This window comes from Coregonus clupeaformis, chromosome 1 (assembly GCF_020615455.1).
Source record: "Coregonus clupeaformis isolate EN_2021a chromosome 1, ASM2061545v1, whole genome shotgun sequence".
NCBI classification, from domain to species: Eukaryota; Metazoa; Chordata; class Actinopteri; order Salmoniformes; family Salmonidae; genus Coregonus; species Coregonus clupeaformis.
Genome location: NC_059192.1, coordinates 56551143 through 56570606, shown reverse-complemented (window position 1 = coordinate 56570606; position 19464 = coordinate 56551143). Strand labels below are relative to the sequence as shown.

Below are 19464 nucleotides of genomic sequence, written 5' to 3'. Positions count from 1 at the left end.
TGTAATTTACAATTTTATTCATATTTACAGATGGCATACACGTTTGTTATTAAGGCACATGAAAGTTCACATGTTCCAGAAGGCATATCTGCGCATTTCCCCCAAAAAAAAGGTTACATTCAAATGGCTCTCCTGTGAAGTAGTGATGCGCGACATATGCCTAGTTTCCTGAAATGAGTCACAAATGGTGTAGCAAACTGAATGAGGCCTCAAATAATATATAATATACAGTGCATTTGGAAAGTATTCAGACCCCTTGACTTTTTCCACTGTGTTACGTTACAGCCTTATTCTAAAATGTATTTATAACAAAAACAATGTCAGCAATCTACACACAATACCAAAGCAAAACCAGGTTTTTAGAGAATTTAGAAATGTAACATTTACATAAGTATTCAGACCCTTTACTCAGTACTTTGTTGAAGCACCTTTGGCAGCGATTCAGCCTTGAGTCTTCTTGGGTATGACGCTACAAGCTTGGCACGCCTGTATTGGGAAGTTTCTCCCATTCTTTTCTGCAGATCCTCTCCAGAGATGTTCGATCGGGTTCAAGTCCGGGCTCTGGCTGGGCCACTCAAGGACATTCAGAGATGCCACTGCTGCGTTGTCTTGGCTGTGTGCTTAGGGTCGTTGTCCTGTTGGAAGGTGAACCTTTGTCCCAGTCTGAGGTCCTGAGCACTCTGGAGCAGGTTTTCATCCAGGATCTCTCTGTACTTTTCTCCATTCATCTTTCCCTCGATCTTGAATAGTCTCCCAGTCCCTGCCGCTGAAAAACATCCCCACAGCATGATGCTGCCTCCACCATGCTTACGTAGGGATGTTGCCAGGTTTCCTCCAGACGTGACGCTTGGCATTCAGGCCAAATAGTTCAATCTTGGTTTCATCAGACCAGAGAATCTTGTTTCTCATGGTCTGAGAGTCTTTAGGTGCCTTTTGGCAAACTCCAAGCTGGCTGTCATGTGCCTTTTTTACTGAGGAGTGGCTTCCGTCTGGCCACGCTACCATAAAGGCCTGTTCTCTCCTCTCCGCACAGGCTACACACACGCCTCACACCGCGTGGCTGCTGCCTCTCTAACCTGGTGGTCCCTGCACGCACCACACACCTGGAGTTCCAGGTCTCAGGCAGCCTCTGGAACTGCCGTTCTGCCGCCAACAAGGCTGACTTCATCCCAGCCTATGCCACCCTCCAGTCCCTCGACTTCCTGGCACTGACGGAAACATGGATTACCACTGAAAACACTGCTACTCCTACTGCTCTCTCCTCGTCTGACCATGTGTTCTCGCATACCCCGAGAGCATCTGGTCAGAGGGGTGGTGGCACAGGAATCCTCATCTCTCCCAAGTGGTCATTCTCAATTTTTCCCCCTAACCCATCTGTCTATCTCCTCATTTGAATTCCACGCTGTCACAGTCACTAGCCCATTTAAGCTTAATATCCTTGTCATCTATCGCCCTCCAGGTTCCCTTGGAGAGTTCATCAATGAGCTTGACGCCTTGATAAGTTCCTTTCCTGAGGATGGCTCACCCTTCACAGTCTTGGGGGATTTCAACCTCCCCACGTCTACATTTGACTCATTTCTCTCTGCCTCCTTCTTTCCACTCCTCTCTTGACCTCACCCTCTCACCATCCCCCCCCACTCACAAGGCAGGCAATACGCTTGACTTCATCTTTACTAGATGTTGCTCTTCTACTAATCTCACTGCAACTCCCCTCCATGTCTCCGACCACTACTTTGTATCCTTTTCTCTCTCGCTCCTCCAACACTACTCACTCTGCCCCTACACAGATGGTAACGCGCCGCCGCAACCTTCGCTCTCTCTCTCCCACTACTCTCTCCTCTTCCCTCCTATCATCTCTTCCCTCTGCTCAATCCTTCTCCCTCCAATCTCCTGATTCTGCCTCCTCAACCCTCCTCTCCTCCCTTTCTGCATCCTTTGACTCCCTGTGTCCCCTATCCTCCCGGCCGGCCTCGGTCCTCCCCTCCAGCTCTGTGGCTTGATGACTCATTGCGAGCTCACAGAACAGAGCTCCGGGCAGCTGAGCGGAAATGGAAGAAAACTAAACTCCCTGCCGACCTGGCATCTTTTCCTCCCTCCTCTCTACATTTTCTTCATCTGTTTCTGCTGCTAAGGCCACTTTCTACCACTCTAAATTCCAAGCATCTGCCTCTAACCCTAGGAAGCTCTTTGCCACATTCTCCTCACTGCTGAATCCCCCCTCCTCCCTCTCTGTGGATGACTTTGTCAACCACTTTGAAAAGAAGGTTGACGACATCCGATCCTCGTTTGTTAAGTCTAATGACACTGCTGGTCCTGCTCACACTGCCCTACCCTATGCTTTGACTTCTTTCTCCCCTCTCTCTCCAGATAAAATCTTGCGACTAGTGACTGCAGGCCGCCCAACAACCTGCCCGCTTGACCCCATCCCCTCCTCTCTTCTCCAGACCATCTCCGGTGACCTTCTCCCCTACCTCACCTCGCTGATCAACTCATCCTTGACCGCTGGCCATGTCCCTTCCGTCTTCAAGAGAGCGAGAGTTGCACCCCTTCTCAAAAAAACCAACACTCGATCCCACTGATGTCAACAACTACAGACCAGTATCCCTTCTTTCTTTTCTTTCCAAAACTATTGAGCGTGCCATCTTTAGCCAACTCTCTTGCTATCTCTCTCAGAATGACCTTCTTGATCCAAACCTGTCAGGTTTCAGGACTGGTCATTCAACTGAGACTGCTCTTCTCTGTGTCACGGAGGCTCTCCGCACTGCTAAAGCTAACTCTCTCTCCTCTGCTCTTGTCCTTCTAGACCTGTCTGCTGCCTTTGATACAGTGAACCATCAGATCCTCCTCTCCACCCTCTCCGAGCTGGGCATCTCCGGCGCGGCTCACTCCTGGATTGCGTCCTACCTGACCGGTCGCTCCTACCAAGTGGCGTGGCGAGAAGCTGTCTCCCGCACCACGTGCTCTCACCACTGGTGTCCCCCAGGGCTCAGTTCTAGGCCCTCTCCTTTTCTCCCTATACACCAAGTCACTTTGCTCTGTCATATCCTCACATGGCCTCTCCTATCATTGCTACGCTGACGATACACAACTAATCTTCTCCTTTCCCCCTTCTGATAACCAGGTGGCGAATCGCATCTCTGCATGTCTGGCCGACATATCAGTATGGATGACGGATCACCACCTCAAGCTGAACCCTGGCAAGACGGAGCTGCTCTTCCTCCCGGGGAAGGACTGCCCGTTCCATGATCTCGCCATCACGGTTGACAACTCCGTTGTGTCCTCCTCCCAGAGTGCGAAGAGCCTTGGCGTGACCCTGGACAACACCCTGTCGTTCTCCGCCAACATCAAGGCAGTGACCCGATCCTGCAGGTTCATGCTCTACAACATTCGGAGAGTACGACCCTGCCTTACACAGGAAGCGGCACAGGTCCTAATCCAGGCACTTGTCATCTCCCGTCTGGATTACTGCAACTCGCTGTTGGCTGGGCTCCCTGCCTGTGCCATTAAACCCCTACAACTCATCCAGAATGCCGCAGCCCGTCTGGTGTTCAACCTTCCCAAGTTCTCTCACGTCACCCCCCTCCTCCGCACACTCCACTGGCTTCCAGTTGAAGCCCGCATCCGTTACAAGACCATGGTGCTTGCCTATGGAGCAGTGAGGGGAACGGCACCTCCGTACCTTCAGGCTCTGATCAGTCCCTACACCCAGGCGAGGGCATTGCGTTCATCCACCTCTGGCCTGCTGGCTCCCCTTCCTCTGCGGAAGCATAGTTCCCGCTCAGCCCAGTCAAAGCTGTTCGCTGCTCTGGCACCCCAATGGTGGAACAAGCTCCCTCACCACGCCAGGACAGCGGAGTCACTCACCACCTTCCGGAGACATTTGAAACCCCACCTCTTTACGGAACACCTGGGATAGGATAAAGTAATCCTTCAATCCCACTGGCTATAGGGTGAATGCACCAATTTGTAGTCGCTCTGGATAAGAGCGTCTGCTAAATGACGTAAATGTGCCCTTGAGCAAGGCACTTAACCCTAATTGCTCCTGTAAGTCGCTCTGGATAAGAGCGTCTGCTAAATGACTAAAATGTAAAAAATGTAAAATGTGGAGTGCTGCAGAGATGGTTGTCCTTCTGGAAGGTTCTCCCATCTCCACAGAGGACTCTGGAGCTCTGTCAGAGTGACCATCGGTTCTTGGTCACCTCCCTGACCAAGGCCCTTCTCCCCCGATTGCTCAGTTTGGCCGGGCGGCCAGCTCTAGGAAGAGTCTTGTTGCCACTGTGTTCTTGGGGACCTTCAATGCTGCAGACATTTTTTGGTACCCTTCCCCAGATCTGTGCCTCGATACAATCCTGTCTCGGTGCTCTACGGACAATTCCTTCGACCTTATGGCTTTGTTTATGCTCTGACATGCACTGTCAATTGTGTGACCTTATTTTTTTATTTTTTTTTGTCATTTAGCAGACACTCTTATCCAGAGCGACTTACAGGAGCAATTAGGGTTAAGTGCCTTGCTCAAGGGCACAGCGACAGATTTTTCACCTATAGACAGGTGTGTGCCTTTCCAAATCATGTCCAATCAATTGAATTTACCACAGGTGGACTCCAAGTTGTAGAAACATCTCAAGGATGATCAACGGAAACAGGATGCACCTGAGCTCAATTTCGAGTGTCATAGCAAAGGGTCTGAATACTTATGTAAGTAAGGTATTTTTCTGTTTTATTTCCGAAGGCACTGTATGCCATTTAGCACACGCTATTAACCAAAGTGACTTAGTCATGCGTGTATACATGTTCTACATATCGGTGGTCCCAGGAATCGAACCCACTATCCTGGCATTGCAAGAACTATGCTCTACCAACTGAGCTCTGATAAGTTTGTGGTGAAAGGCACTGTGCATACACTACATCAGTGTTTCCCTGCTCCAGTCCTCGAGTACACCAAACAGCACACACTTTTGTTGTTGCCCCAGACAAACTCACCTGATTCAACTCATTGAGGGCTTGATGATTAGTTGACAAGTTGAATCATGTGTGCTTTCCCAGGGCTACAACAAAACTGTATTGTACTGTTGGGGGTACTCAAGGACTGGAGTTGGGAAACACTGCACTACATAACCATAGTGGATTTAGCTGGGGCCACATGCAGACCTCCTGGGCTGCATTGCATACTCATAGGCCCTTAGATGTTGTCCATTCCAGATAGAGGGGCCAGGAGTGTATTCATACAATGGCAGGATCTGAACCCTATCCTGGATGAAAGGGTTTATTAATAGACATGAAGGGTGTCTGTCTGTAAGGTCTCCTGTTAGAGGTGACCAGGATGTTACCAGACAGCTGTGCAGCCGGTCAGTCACACAGGTCACGTTATGTAGGTAATGATCATATGAGGAAGCTTGCAAGCAAACTTGTGTAATTATAGTTCTCTACCACAATGTCCCTGTCCTTGTTGCTAGTAATGCTAGTGATGTATGTGGTTCACACTTTTTAAAGAAGATACTGTATATCTGCTAAGTTTATACTGATCCACTTGAAACCAAACATGGTTGAGTGTAACCTTGGTTGATACATAACAATAAACATTAAGTAAGACAAGTGCCTGACTTGGACTGAAATAGGTGCCGGTATTCATGTTGGGTGCCGGTACTGTTTGTATTTAGGTGCAGGAGCTCCACAATACTTTTGAGCTAATATTCTATGTAGACTGAAACTGAGACCCCGCCAGTAAGGGTGGTCCAACTAGAGAGAGATGGGAATACTTAGCGGTACCCCATTGTCAAGGCTCAGTTTTGCACTCGATTATGTACATTCCTGTCATAGGAATAGAGTTTACAAGAAAGTGTTTCAAACTTTTTTTTTTTTTTTTTTATGTCGAGTGAAGCACAACTGTTGCAGTTCTTTTTAACCTTAAGGAGTGAAGTCGGGTATCTTTTCCGTTTCAGGGAGACTTGGGGTACGGGATATGAAAATAGGGAACAAATGGGGTAATGTGTAGGTTAGTTGTGTATGCTTACTGCTAACAAACTGACAGTGTTGTTTAATTTGGCACATAAGAGATACCAGTGTAAGAGCAGTTTTATGGCAGACATTGTTATGTGTAAACAGTTTTCTAAATAAAAAAAATGTCATTGGTAGCACTGGTGCTCTCTACGTAAAAGTTAGGAGCACCAGAAAATTATAAAACATTTTATTGATTGAGATATAGCCTATATTGGGCCTATATGAATTTCTAGCTTCTTTTGTGCCCTATAAACTAATATTTTCATCATGTAAAGCCATTTATTTATTTTAAAAGGCTAAAATGTTGATACAAAAACCTGTCATTGAAATTACAGTCGTTTGTGGAATATTACATTTCTATATTGTGTAAAAGCACTACCTATTTAGATGCATTATATAGAAAATTGTACATTGTCTCTTTAAGAGCGTGAAGTTCATTGCTATGATATAATCATTGATTTCCTGAAGAAGCTACCCCACACTGTTCATTCTGTACTATCTTTGCTATCCCTTTACCTTTCTTTCTTTTCCCCTAAACATTTGGTTATGCTGGTACTTGAGTAACCAGGTTGTTAGTTAGCTAGAGAATAATGTTACATGACTGAACAAGGTGTAAACAAATGCCTGTGAGTGGTTTTGGAACAGCCCGTGAAATGGTTTATGAATGTATAGCCAATTCAAGATAGGAAGAAAAGAATACTGCAACAGTTTGTGCTAGAAACAATCCGTTTTCGCTGTTGTAATGGTGCAACCATGACAGTAATGAATGTGCACTCGCTTTTATATTTGTATCTCTATAGGGCACTCAAAAACAAAGCACTTCTTGGCGAGACTACAATACCTCAAGGGCTCCTGACTCACTTATAGACGCACACAAATGCAACCACACATACTGTAGACCAGTGGTTCCAAAACTGGGGTCCGGGGACCCGTATTGCAGGGAAAAAATGAGGGGGAAAAAACTATGTAATCCATTTTAAGGCTGTAACGTAACAAAATGTGGAAAAAGTCAAGGGGTCTGAATACTTTCCGAATGTGCTGCATATGTGTGTGTGTGTGTGTGTGTGTGTGTGTGTGTGTGTGTGTGTGTGTGTGTGTGTAAATATATATATATATATACTACCAGTCATAAGTTTGGACACACTTACTCATTCAAGGGTTTTTCTTTATTTGTACTATTTTCTACATTGTAGAATAATAGTGAAGACATCAAAACTTTGAAATAACACATATGGAATCATGTAGTAACTAAATAAGTGTTAAACAAATCAAAATATATTTTAGATTCTTCAAAGTCGCCACCCTTTGCCCTGATGACAGCTTTGCACAGTCTTGGTATTCTCTCAACCAGCTTCATGAGGAATGTTTTTCCAACAGTCTTGAAGGAGTTCCCACATATGCTGAGCACTTGTTGGCTGCTTTTCCTTCACTCTGCGGTCCAACTCATCCCAAACCATCTCAGTTGGGTTGAGGTCGGGTGATTGTGGAGGCCAGGTCATCTGATGCAGCACTCCATCACTCTCCTTCTTGGTCAAATAACCCTTAAACAGCTTGGAGGTGTGTTTTGCGTCATTGTCCTGTTGAAAAACAAATGATAGTCCCACTAAGCCCAAAACAGATGGGATGGTGTATCGTTGCAGAATGCTGTGGTAGCCATGCTGGATAAGTGTGCCTTGAATTCGAAATAAATCACAGACAGTGTCACCAGCAAAGCACCCCCACACCATAACACCTCCTCCTCCATGCTTTACAGTGGGAAATACACATGCAGAGATCATCCGTTCACCCACACCGCGTCTCACAAAGACACGGCGGCTGGAACCAAACATCTCCAATTTGGACTCATCAGACCAAAGGACAAATTTCCAAAGGTATATTGTCCTATTGCTCGTGTTTCTTGGCCCAAGCAAGTCTCTTCTTCTTATTGGTGTCCTTTAGTAGCGGTTTCTTTGCTATAATTCGACCATGAAGGCCTGATTCCTGTAGCTCAGTTGGTAGAGCATGGCACTTGCAACGCCAGGGTTGTGGGTTCGATTCCCACAGGGGGCCAGTATGGAAAATGGATGCACTCACTAACTGTAAGTCGCTCTGGATAAGAGCGTCTGCTAAATGACTAAAATGTAAATGTCTCCTCTGAACAAATTATATTGAGATGTATCTGTTACTTGAACTCTGTGAAGCATTTATTTGGGCTGCATTTTCTGAGGCTGGTAACTCTAATGATCTTATCCTCTGCAGCAGAGGTAACTCTGGGTCTTCCATTCCTGTGGCGGTCCTCATGAGAGCCAGTTTCATCATAGCGCTTGATGGTTTTTGTGACAGCTCTTGAAGAAACTTTCAAAGTTCCGGATTAACTGACCTTCATATCTTAAAGTAATGATGGACTGTCGTTTCTCTTTGCTTATTTGAGCTGTTCTTGCCATAATATGGACTTGGTCTTTTACCAAATAGAGCTATCTTCTGTAGTTGTGATGTCTTCACTATTATTCTACAATGTAGCAAATAGTAAACATAAAGAAAAACCATTGAATGAGTAGTTGTTCTAAAACTTTTGACCTGTAGTGTATATACACACTACCGTTCAAAGGTTTGGGGTCACTTAGAAATGTCCTTGTTTTCGAAAGAAAAGCAATATTTTTGTCCATTAAAATAACATCAAAATGATCAGAAATACAGTGTAGACATTGTTAATGTTGTTAATGGCTATTGTAGCTGGAAACGGCTGATTTTTTTATGGAATATCTACATAGGCGTACAGAGGCCCATTATCAGCAACCATCAGTCCTGTGTTCCAATGACACGTTGTGTTTGCTAATCCAAGTTTATCATTTTAAAAGTTGCAAAGAAAAAGCCATATCTTAGACTGGCCAATAAAAATAAAAGATTAAGATGGGCAGTCTGAGATATGGCGTTTTCTTTGAAACTCTGTCTAGAAGGTCAGCATCTCGGAGTCGCCTCTTACATTTTACCTTTTAGTCATTTAGCAGACGCTCTTATCCAGAGCGACTTACAGTTAGTGAGTGCATAATAAAAAAAAAAACATTTTTCATACTGGTCCCCCGTGGGAATCGAACCCACAACCCTGGCGTTGCAAGCGCCATGCTCTACCAACTGAGCTTCACTGTTGACGTTGAGGCTGGTGTTTTGAGGGTACTATTTAATAAAGCTGCCAGTTGAGGACCTGTGAGGCGTCTGTTTCTCAAACTAGACTAATGTATTTGTCCTCTTGCTCAGTTGTGCACCGGGGCCTCCCACTCCTCTTTCTATTCTGGTTAGAGCCAGAATAGAAAGAGGTATTTAGTCAGCCACCAATTGTGCAAGTTCTCCCACTTAAAAAGATGAGAGAGGCCTGTAATTTTCATCATAGGTACACGTCAACTATGACAGACAAAATGAGATTTTTTTTCTCCAGAAAATCACATTGTAGGATTTTTTATGAATTTATTTGCAAATTATGGTGGAAAATAAGTATTTGGTCAATAACAAAAGTTTCTCAATACTTTGTTATATACCCTTTGTTGGCAATGACACAGGTCAAACGTTTTCTGTAAGTCTTCACAAGGTTTTCACACACTGTTGCTGGTATTTTGGCCCATTCCTCCATTCAGATCTCCTCTAGAGCAGTGATGTTTTGGGGCTGTCGCTGGGCAACACGGACTTTCAACTCCCTCCAAAGATTTTCTATGGGGTTGAGATCTGGAGACTGGCTAGGCCACTTCAGGACCTTGAAATGCTTCTTACGAAGCCACTCCTTCGTTGCCCGGGCGGTGTGTTTGGGATCATTGTCATGCTGAAAGACCCAGCCACGTTTCATCTTCAATGCCCTTGCTGATGGAAGGAGGTTTTCACTCAAAATCTCACGATACATGGCCCCATTCATTCTTTCCTTTACACGGATCAGTCGTCCTGGTCCCTTTGCAGAAAAACAGCCCCAAAGCATGATGTTTCCACCCCCATGCTTCACAGTAGGTATGGTGTTCTTTGGATGCAACTCAGCATTCTTTGTCCTCCAAACACGACGAGTTGAGTTTTTACCAAAAAGTTCTATTTTGGTTTCATCTGACCATATGACATTCTCCCAATCCTCTTCTGGATCATCCAAATGCACTCTAGCAAACTTCAGACGGGCCTGGACATGTACTGGCTTAAGCAGGGGGACACGTCTGGCACTGCAGGATTTGAGTCCCTGGCGGCGTAGTGTGTTACTGATAGTAGGCTTTGTTACTTTGGTCCCATCTCTCTGCAGGTCATTCACTAGGTCCCCCCGTGTGGTTCTGGGATTTTTGCTCACCGTTCTTGTGATAATTTTGACCCCACGGGGTGAGATCTTGCGTGGAGCCCCAGATCGAGGGAGATTATCAGTGGTATTGTATGTCTTCCATTTCCTAATAATTGCTCCCACAGTTGATTTCTTCAAACCAAGCTGATTACTTATTGCAGATTCAGTCTTCCCAGCCTGGTGCAGGTCTACAATTTTGTTTCTGATGTCCTTTGACAGCTCTTTGGTCTTGGCCATAGTGGAGTTTGGAGTGTGACTGTTTGAGGTTGTGGACAGGTGTCTTTTATACTGATAACAAGTTCAAACAGGTGCCATTAATACAGGTAACGAGTGGAGGACAGAGGAGCCTCTTAAAGAAGAAGTTACAGGTCTGTGAGAGCCAGAATTCTTGCTTGTTTGTAGGTGACCAAATACTTATTTTCCACCATAATTTGCAAATAAATTCATTAAAAAATCCTACAATGAGATTTGTTTTGAAATTTTTTTCTTCTCAATTTGTCTGTCATAGTTGACGTGTACTTATGATGAAAATTGCAGGCCTCTCTCTATCTTTTTAAGTGGGAGAACTTGCACAATTGGTGGCTGACTAAATACTTTTTTCCCCCACTGTACACAGCGTTGTACGAGATCTTCAGTTTCTTGGCAATTTCTCACATGGAATAGCCTTCATTTTTCAGAACAAGAATAGACAGATGAGTTTCAGAAGAGTTTCTGGCCATTTTGAACCTGTAATCGAACCCACAATTGCTGATGCTCCAGATACTCAACTAGTCTCAAGAAGGGCAGTTTTTTTGCTTCTTTAATCAGCACAACAGTTTTCAGCTATGCTAACATAATTGCAAAAGGGTTTTCTAATGATAAAGTAGCCTTTTAAAATGATAAACTTGGATTAGCAAACACAACGTGCCATTGGAACAAAGGACTGTTGGTTGCTGATAATGGGCCTCTGTACGCCTATGTACAGTGGGGAGAACAAGTATTTGATACACTGCCGATTTTGCAGGTTTTCCTACTTACAAAGCATGTAGAGGTCTATAATTTTTATCATAGGTACACTTCAACTGTGAGAGACGGAATCTAAAACAAAAATCCAGAAAATCACATTGCATGAATTTTAAGTAATTAATTTGCATTTTATTGCATGACATAAGTATTTGATACATCAGAAAATCAGAACTTAATAGTTGGTACAGAAACCTTTGTTTGCAATTACAGAGATCATACGTTTCCTGTAGGTCTTGACCAAGTTTGCACACACTGCAGCAGGGATTTTGGCCCACTCCTCCATACAGACCTTCTCCAGATCCTTCAGGTTTCGGGGCTGTCGCTGGGCAATACGGACTTTCAGCTCCCTCCAAAGATTTTCTATTGGGTTCAGGTCTGGAAACTGGCTAGGCCACTCCAGGACCTTGAGATGCCTCTTACGGAGCCACTCCTTAGTTGCCCTGGCTGTGTGTTTTGGGTCATTGTCATGCTGCAAGACCCAGCCACGATCCATCTTCAATGCTCTTACTGAGGGAAGGAGGTTGTTGGCCAAGATCTCGCGATACATGGCCCCATCCATCCTCCCCTCAATACGGTGCAGTCGTCCTGTCCACTTTGCAGAAAAGGATCCCCAAAGAATGATGTTTCCACCTCCATGCTTCACGGTTGGGATGGTGTTCTTGGGGTTGTACTCATCCTTCTTCTTCCTCCAAACACGGCGAGTGGAGTTTAGACCAAAAAGCTCTATATTGTCTCATCAGACCACATGACCTTCTCCCATTCCTCCTCTGGATCATCCAGATGGTCATTGGCAAACTTCAGACGGGCCTGGACATGCGCTGGCTTGAGCAGGGGGACCTTGCGTGCGCTGCAGGATTTTAATCCATGACGGCGTAGTGTGTTACTAATGGTTTTCATTGAGACTGTGGTCCCAGCTCTCTTCAGGTCATTGACCAGGTCCTGCCGTGTAGTTCTGGGCTGATCCCTCACCTTCCTCATGATCATTGATGCCCCACGAGGTGAGATCTTGCATGGAGCCCCAGACCGAGGGTGATTGACCGTCATCTTGAACTTCTTCCATTTTCTAATAATTGCGCCAACAGTTGTTGCCTTCTCACCAAGCTGCTTGCCTATTGTCCTGTAGCCCATCCCAGCCTTGTGCAGGTCTACAATTGTATCCCTGATGTCCTTACACAGCTCTCTGGTCATGGCCATTGTGGAGAGGTTGGAGTCTGTTTGATTGAGTGTGTGGACAGGTGTCTTTTATACAGGTAACGAGTTCAAACAGGTGCAGTTAATACAGGTAATGAGTAGAGAACAGGAGGGCTTCTTAAAGAAAAACAAACAGGCCGGTGAGAGCCGGAATTCTTACTGGTTGGTAGGTGATCAAATACATATGTCATGCAATAAAATGCAAATTAATTACTTAAAAATCATATAATGTGATTTTATGGATTTTTGTTTTAGATTCCGTCTCTCACAGTTGAAGTGTACCTATGATAAAAATTACAGACCTCTACATGCTTTGTAAGTAGGAAAACCTGCAAAATCGGCAGTGTATCAAATACTTGTTCTCCCCACTGTATATCAAACAACAATCGACTCCCGAGTGGCACAGTGGTCTAAGGCACTGCATCGCAGTGCTAGCTGTGCCACTAGAGATCCTGGTTCGAGTCCAGGCTCTGTCGCGACCGGGAGACCCATGGGCGGCGCACAATTGGTCCAGCGTCGTCCAAGGTAGGGGAGGGTTTGGCCGGCAGGGATGTGGGTTCGTTTCCCACGGGGGGCCAGTATAAAAAATAAAAAAAAGAAACGTATGCATTCACTAACTGTAAGTCGCTGGATAAGAGCGTCTGCTAAATGACTAAAATGTAAGTTTAGAGGGTGCCATACAATGTAATATTATTCATCTACAATATAGCCAACACACTATCAGAGATTATCGTGAAATAGACACAAATTACTTATTCAATTTTGTGTCTACCACACAATTTCTTCATAACACATTCGTGTCCAGTACACAATTTTCTTGTTGTGGCTAACGTTAGCTAGGTTAGCTAGGTCAGGGGTTAAGGTTAGGGGTTGAAGTTAGGTATGAGAGTCAGGGGTCATATTCCGACATACAGTGTTATTATGGAGATATAACTAGACCCAGTATTGTCATTGTGAAATCGGCATCCTCTTAATGCGAGAACCTTGACATTCAGAGGTATTTGTAGGTACATGAGTTCAGAGCAGTTTGTATGTATGTGACACAGTGCTTATCTGTGCCCTCAGGCTCGTCTCTGAATGCAGACCCTCGGGGGCCGTCAATTCCCAGCTCCCCATTCTGCACCCCTAACACCCCCACATTGCGCTGCAGTGGCAGCTCCGAGTCCAAACTCAATTCCAACCTGAACATCAACCTCAACACCAGCCTCAACGCCAGCTTCCCACGAGCCTTCAGCAGCTCCACAGGTGAAACCTCTTTCCATTACTACCTTGTGTCACTCACCGGGTTAGATATTATTCCTGTGTCTTCTTTCACTCTATTTCTCTCTTTTCTCTTCTCCCCCCTCTCTATCATTTTCCACCTCTGTTTATGGCAGGAATGTGACAAAACATACATGACCAAGTAGGGCAACATTAGCTGCATTTAACATATTTTTTTAGTTTCTTTTGACCGCAATAGGCTGGAAATGTGATATTTATATTGCACAATATAAATATCAGGTCACACAGCAACCTGATACCTGTTATGATAGTTAAGTCCCTGTCAAAAGGATGAACACAAGTTATATTGACTCAATATCCTGCAAAGTGTAAACATAGAAGATATATTTTCAGAGCAGAAACAGAAATTGAAAAACGTCTATTCCTACAAGTAAAGTTTCCAAGCTATATGGTATGAAAATTATCCACCTAACACTAAAACCTATTCCATTGTCTCCCAGGTACGACTCCCAGCTCACCATTCTCCAGCCACCCAGAATCCCCCACTTTCCAATCGTGCTCGGGCTCTTGGAGAGACGAGTGCACCATCTGTTATGAGAACGTGGTGGACACGGTGCTGTACGCCTGTGGTCACATGTGTCTCTGCTACGCCTGTGGCCTCAAACTGAAGAAGATGGCCAATGCCTGCTGCCCGATCTGCAGAAGGACTATCAAAGACATTATAAAGACCTACCGGAGCACGTAGGATCGGCCTGGCTGTGTAACACCGTGGCTCATTCACCAAGATCATCAAAGAAAACATTGAGGCCTATCAGTGCATGTAGGGCTGACCTGTCTGTGTCACCTATGGCTCAGCTACAGTAGGAGAGGTTCATCAAAGACCACCAGAGACATCATTGAGACCTATTGGAGCATGTAGGTTTGGCCTGTCTCAATATGGCTCAGCAACACTGAGATTCAGCATCATGCAGTTGGACCATTAAAGATATCAGAAAAACATGTTGGGGCAGATAAGGCTGGCATTTTACCATGAGCTGTCTGCTGTACAGTGGAGGCTGCTGAGGGGAGGACGGCTCATACTAATGGCTGGAACGATATTACTCACTAACTGTAATACCATTCCACCTATTCCGTTCCAGCCATTACCACAAGTGCCACTAACCTCCTGTTCAACTGTCCCAGGTTTGTGATAGACCATTAAAGATATTGTAAAGAGACACAGGAAGAGGCAATGCTGGCCTCCACTGTGTCACTATGGCCCAGATACTAGATTGGGCTCAGCCACAATGGAGGTGGACTTAACCAGGAGGGATCTGGCTCACTCACTGCAAAACAATAATCTTCCACCCCACTGGTGATAGCATCGCTGCTAGGTCATTTCAGTGACATGAATCTCTCCAGAGCGTTGAAGGCAGCAGGGGGAACTATCAATCTATGTTTTTATCAGCACCCTGGACCTATCATTCAGAATGTTGCAGTTAGAAATGGATTGTACAGCACAGACAATATCATGAGAGCTGGAGAATTGTGTCTGTACAATAAATGTCCATCTGTGACGCTCTGAATGTTCCGACTGGTTGAATAATACCCTTTGGACAAGTGACTAATGAATGAAGAGGACAGCTTTTTATAGTTTGTTAGTTTGGAGAAGAAAGTGATATTGCCATGAAAAAGGGATGGTGTAATCAGAGGAAGTATTTTACCTGTGAATAGCGAGGAGTATAGTAATTAGCTGTGTGCCTATGTTGCACGAATAACCCAATCTCAAAGACACTGTACACTCCAAAAGGGTTCTTCGGGTGTCCCCATAGGAGAACCCTTTTTGGTTCCAGGTATAACCATTTTGGGTTCCATGTAGTACCCTATGTGGAACCAAAAAGGGTTCTTGAAAGGGTTCGTTCTCCTATGGGAACAGCCGAATAACCCTTTCAGGTTCTAGATAACACCTTTTTTCTAAGAGTGTAGGGAATATCACATTCAGGAGACAATGTGAGAATGCAGTCAGCCAGTCACCATAGAAGGTTATAGGTGGATGTAAATCGATGCGGATAGAAGATGTTCTTTGTAGGCTATAGTGAGGGAGCCATGACCGTAGACTTTGTGACACAGTGTAGGGGAACCTTGGTCCTGTGTGTGTGTGTGTGTGTGTGTCTGCACAACGTTTAGTGCACAGAAACCCTTAGCTCAAAGACAAGAGATACATTGAGCTCCAAAAGTATTGGGACAGTGACACATGTTTTGTTGTTTTGGCTCTGTACTCCAGCACTTTGGATTTTAAGTGATACAATGACTGTGAGGTTAAGGTGCAGACTTGTCAGCTTCAATTTGAGGGTATTTTCATCCATATCGGGTGAACCGTTTAGAAATTACAGCACATAATTCCCCCCATTTTTGGGGACCAATAAGTTGGGACAAATTCACTTATGTGTATTAAAATAGTAAAAAGTTAAGTATTTGGTCCCATATTCATAGCACACAATGATTACATCAAGGCCCTGTGTAGCTCAGTTGGTAGAGCATGGCGCTTGCAACGCCAGGGTTGTGGGTTCGATTCCCACAGGGGGCCAGTAAGAAAATGTATGCACTCACTAACTGTAAGTCGCTCTGGATAATAGCGTCTGCTAAATGACTAAAATGTAAAATGTAAGCGTGTGACCCTACACATTTGTTGGACACATTTTCTCTTCGTTTTGGTTGTGTTTCAGATTATTTTGTGCCCAATAGAAATGAATGGTAAATGAATGTGGACACTACCATGATTACGGATGATTCTGAATGAATCGTGAATAATGATGAGTGAGAAAGTTAGAGGCATAAATATCAATGCTAACCTCCCCTGTTATTGTAATGGTGAGAGGTTAGCATGTCTTGGGGGTATGATATCTGTACGTCTAACTTTCTCAATCATCATTATTCACGATTCATTCAGTACTGGCCGTAATTATGGTAGCATCCACATTAATGTAGAAGTGTTTAAAAATATATTATGTTCTTATTTACAATAAAAGTGACTCCAAAATGACACAATACATTATTTACCATTCATTTCCATTGGGCACATAATAATCTGAAACACAACCAAAACAAACAGCAAATGCATCCATCAAGTTTGTGGAGTCACAAACCTGATGTAACCATTGCGTGCTAGGAATATGGGACCAAATACTACACTTTCGACTACTTTAATACACATGTGAATTTGTCCCAATACTTTTGGTCTCCTAAAATGGGAGGACTATGTACAAAAAGTGCTGTAATTTCTTGACGGTTCACCCAATATGGATTAAAGTACCCTCAAATTAAAGCTGACAGTCTGCACTTTAACCTCATAGTCATTGTATCATTTCAAATCCAAAGTGCTAAAGGACAGAGCCAAAACAACAACAGAATGGGCACTGTCCCAATACTTTTTGAGCTCACTAAATAAAATGCCGGCTCTGTTGTATACATCCAGCTTCCTGATTCTCTCCTAACCATCTCTGGTTAATTATTGGGTCATTTCCTGGGTATAGTGGGAAGTAATCAGCCAAATATACTGTACATCATGGAAAAATACTTTAATGTTTGATGGGAATAATATTTTCCAACCGTATTCTATCAAAACAGCATCATGGAGTTAACCACCCTGAAGTTTGTGCTTCCTAGGCTAATGTTATCCAAACGTACTCCTGGGCACACCTGTTATCCAAGCTTTACTGTCCGAATGACTGTGCTATTTTAAATACAAAATAATGTCTGAGCTTGTTTCTCTGTTACTGTATGGTTACGTGCATACATCAGTATTGGTACGGTAAAGGTAATTGCTAGAGAGCCGGCTGTTGGAGATTATGGTAAAGGAAACAGGATATCTTGGTCACATTTGGGCTCTTCAGTGAGAAAGTCCCTGTATGATATGTTTTGCCTTCATACTCTGTGTTTTTTTACTGTTTACACAGGAAACTGTATTCACACGTGTGGAGGTCAAGGATCTAGCTACAGTAGCTGGTTATTGTTGCACAGTATGTGAGCTTTAGACTTGCATTGCCATCCGAGTGCTGCTTTCTGTCTTTTAAACAAATATTTAAAACAAACTATGTATCTAATCTTTAAGTTTTCATATATACAGTGTTTTGAATCTATAATGTTTGAAAGACAACAATGGTTAGTTTGAATATTATAGAAGAGTATTCTTGTGTGCCTTTTGGAGAAGAGAACTTTGATCAGTTACAACACTGAAATGTTCAGGCAAATGAATATTCAGGTACATATTTATCCCAGTTCACTCCTACTTGTGTCCAATCACACATCCCATCTATTGATATAGAAATATGGTGTTTTAAAAGCCAACATTTGAGTATGTGTAATATGTACTGTATGTATGAAGTTATTCAGTGCTGTTAATAGAAACTGTCTAACCACAAGCCCCCTCTGTCATTGTATTGCATAATACTGGAATAATCTTGCGCTTGAGAAGTGGTTTGACTTTTCTACTGGTTCAGTTTTTCTGACCAAATTAGGACATACAGCGATCAACCATGATGATACATTTTAACAGAGACAATTATAATGATGATAATAATGATTTTCAGTTGTACAGTACGATAATTATTTATTTTGTCAATCATATTATCACTGTGTTTGTTTTATATGTTGTACAGGATGTCAAAAGAACAAAGTGTACAGGTCTTTTTTATATTGTTTAATTTCCACTGATGTAAAAAAAAAAACTACCCTACTGGTGTGGGTTGAAATAGGATTTTCCAAGGCCGAATGTGACTTTTTATCCAAGTCTCACCCAAAGACACCATTAAATATCAATTTTTCATCCTCTCTAACTTTACAAATGTTAACTTATATTGCAACATTGTGTTGTTGTACTGAAACATGGACATAACGCACAACATCTCTTCATCCCATTATTTTATATTCAATATCTATAATCATAAAATGGGACCAAATATTTAAAGGTCCGGACACAGCCATATGAGACAGGGTAGAAGTATTGCTTTTTGAAACAAAATTCTGGTCATTGGTCTTACTAATTTTCAATTGGTTATAATTTTGTCAAAACATCCCTCTGTGTGTAAAATAATGATTCAAATAATTTTCTGAGTTGCAACATTATGTTCACTGTGTGAGTGAGATGGATGTGACTTTAAATAAAGTTTTAAGAGGTGTTAAAAAGCTAAATGCCTGGACCTACTTAACTTTTCTTACTGAACTCTAATTTACCTACACTTTACACATACACATGAAATAATATGCATCATAAGCCGCTATAGCTATATTAGAAATGTCAGTTTGTCAACTTACTTGTCATGGTTATTACACTTGCAAGGATATTGAGGTTTGCTAGTCCATTAGTAGAGAAGTTAGATATTATTATACCGAAGCAGAGTTTTCATGACTGCTGGTTACATCTCTGTAATGTGTTGAGTGCACTCTACGATGGAGAGTTTTGTTATTAGTGATCAATATGTACACCTTCCTTGCTTATAAACATAAAAACAAAATCAGCAACATCTGTTCCAAAAACTAAATCAGCAACATCTGCTTCAAAAATACAAATAATAACCATACACAATCATGCTGCACAGTAGTATTCTGGTCTTCAGTCTGCATGTGAAAAACAAAGCAGAGGGCTACAGTAAACAGCCAGAACTCACACATAGACTGTTTAGAGCAGAGGCATGTAGACCTGGCCAGAGTGAACGTCATCTGTTATTTACTACCCTGCCTTAGCTGGGCTGGCTGCACCAGTGCTTTATACTGCAGTCTAATACGCATAAATA

At 43.4% G+C, this 19464-nt stretch overlaps 1 protein-coding gene across 1 annotated transcript in view; it reads left to right on the top strand.

Annotated features, from left to right (window-relative positions):
- The window catches only part of LOC121535346 (E3 ubiquitin-protein ligase NEURL1-like), a 104078-nt gene extending 88541 nt beyond the window's left edge, over positions 1-15537 (top strand). The window contains exons 5-6 of the mRNA XM_045209236.1: positions 13538-13717; positions 14194-15537. Of these exons, the coding sequence (XP_045065171.1) occupies positions 13538-13717; positions 14194-14438 (425 nt within the window). The 3' untranslated portion in view covers positions 14439-15537. The remainder of the gene's footprint in view (positions 1-13537; positions 13718-14193) is intronic.
- The last annotated feature ends 3927 nt before the right edge of the window (positions 15538-19464 follow it).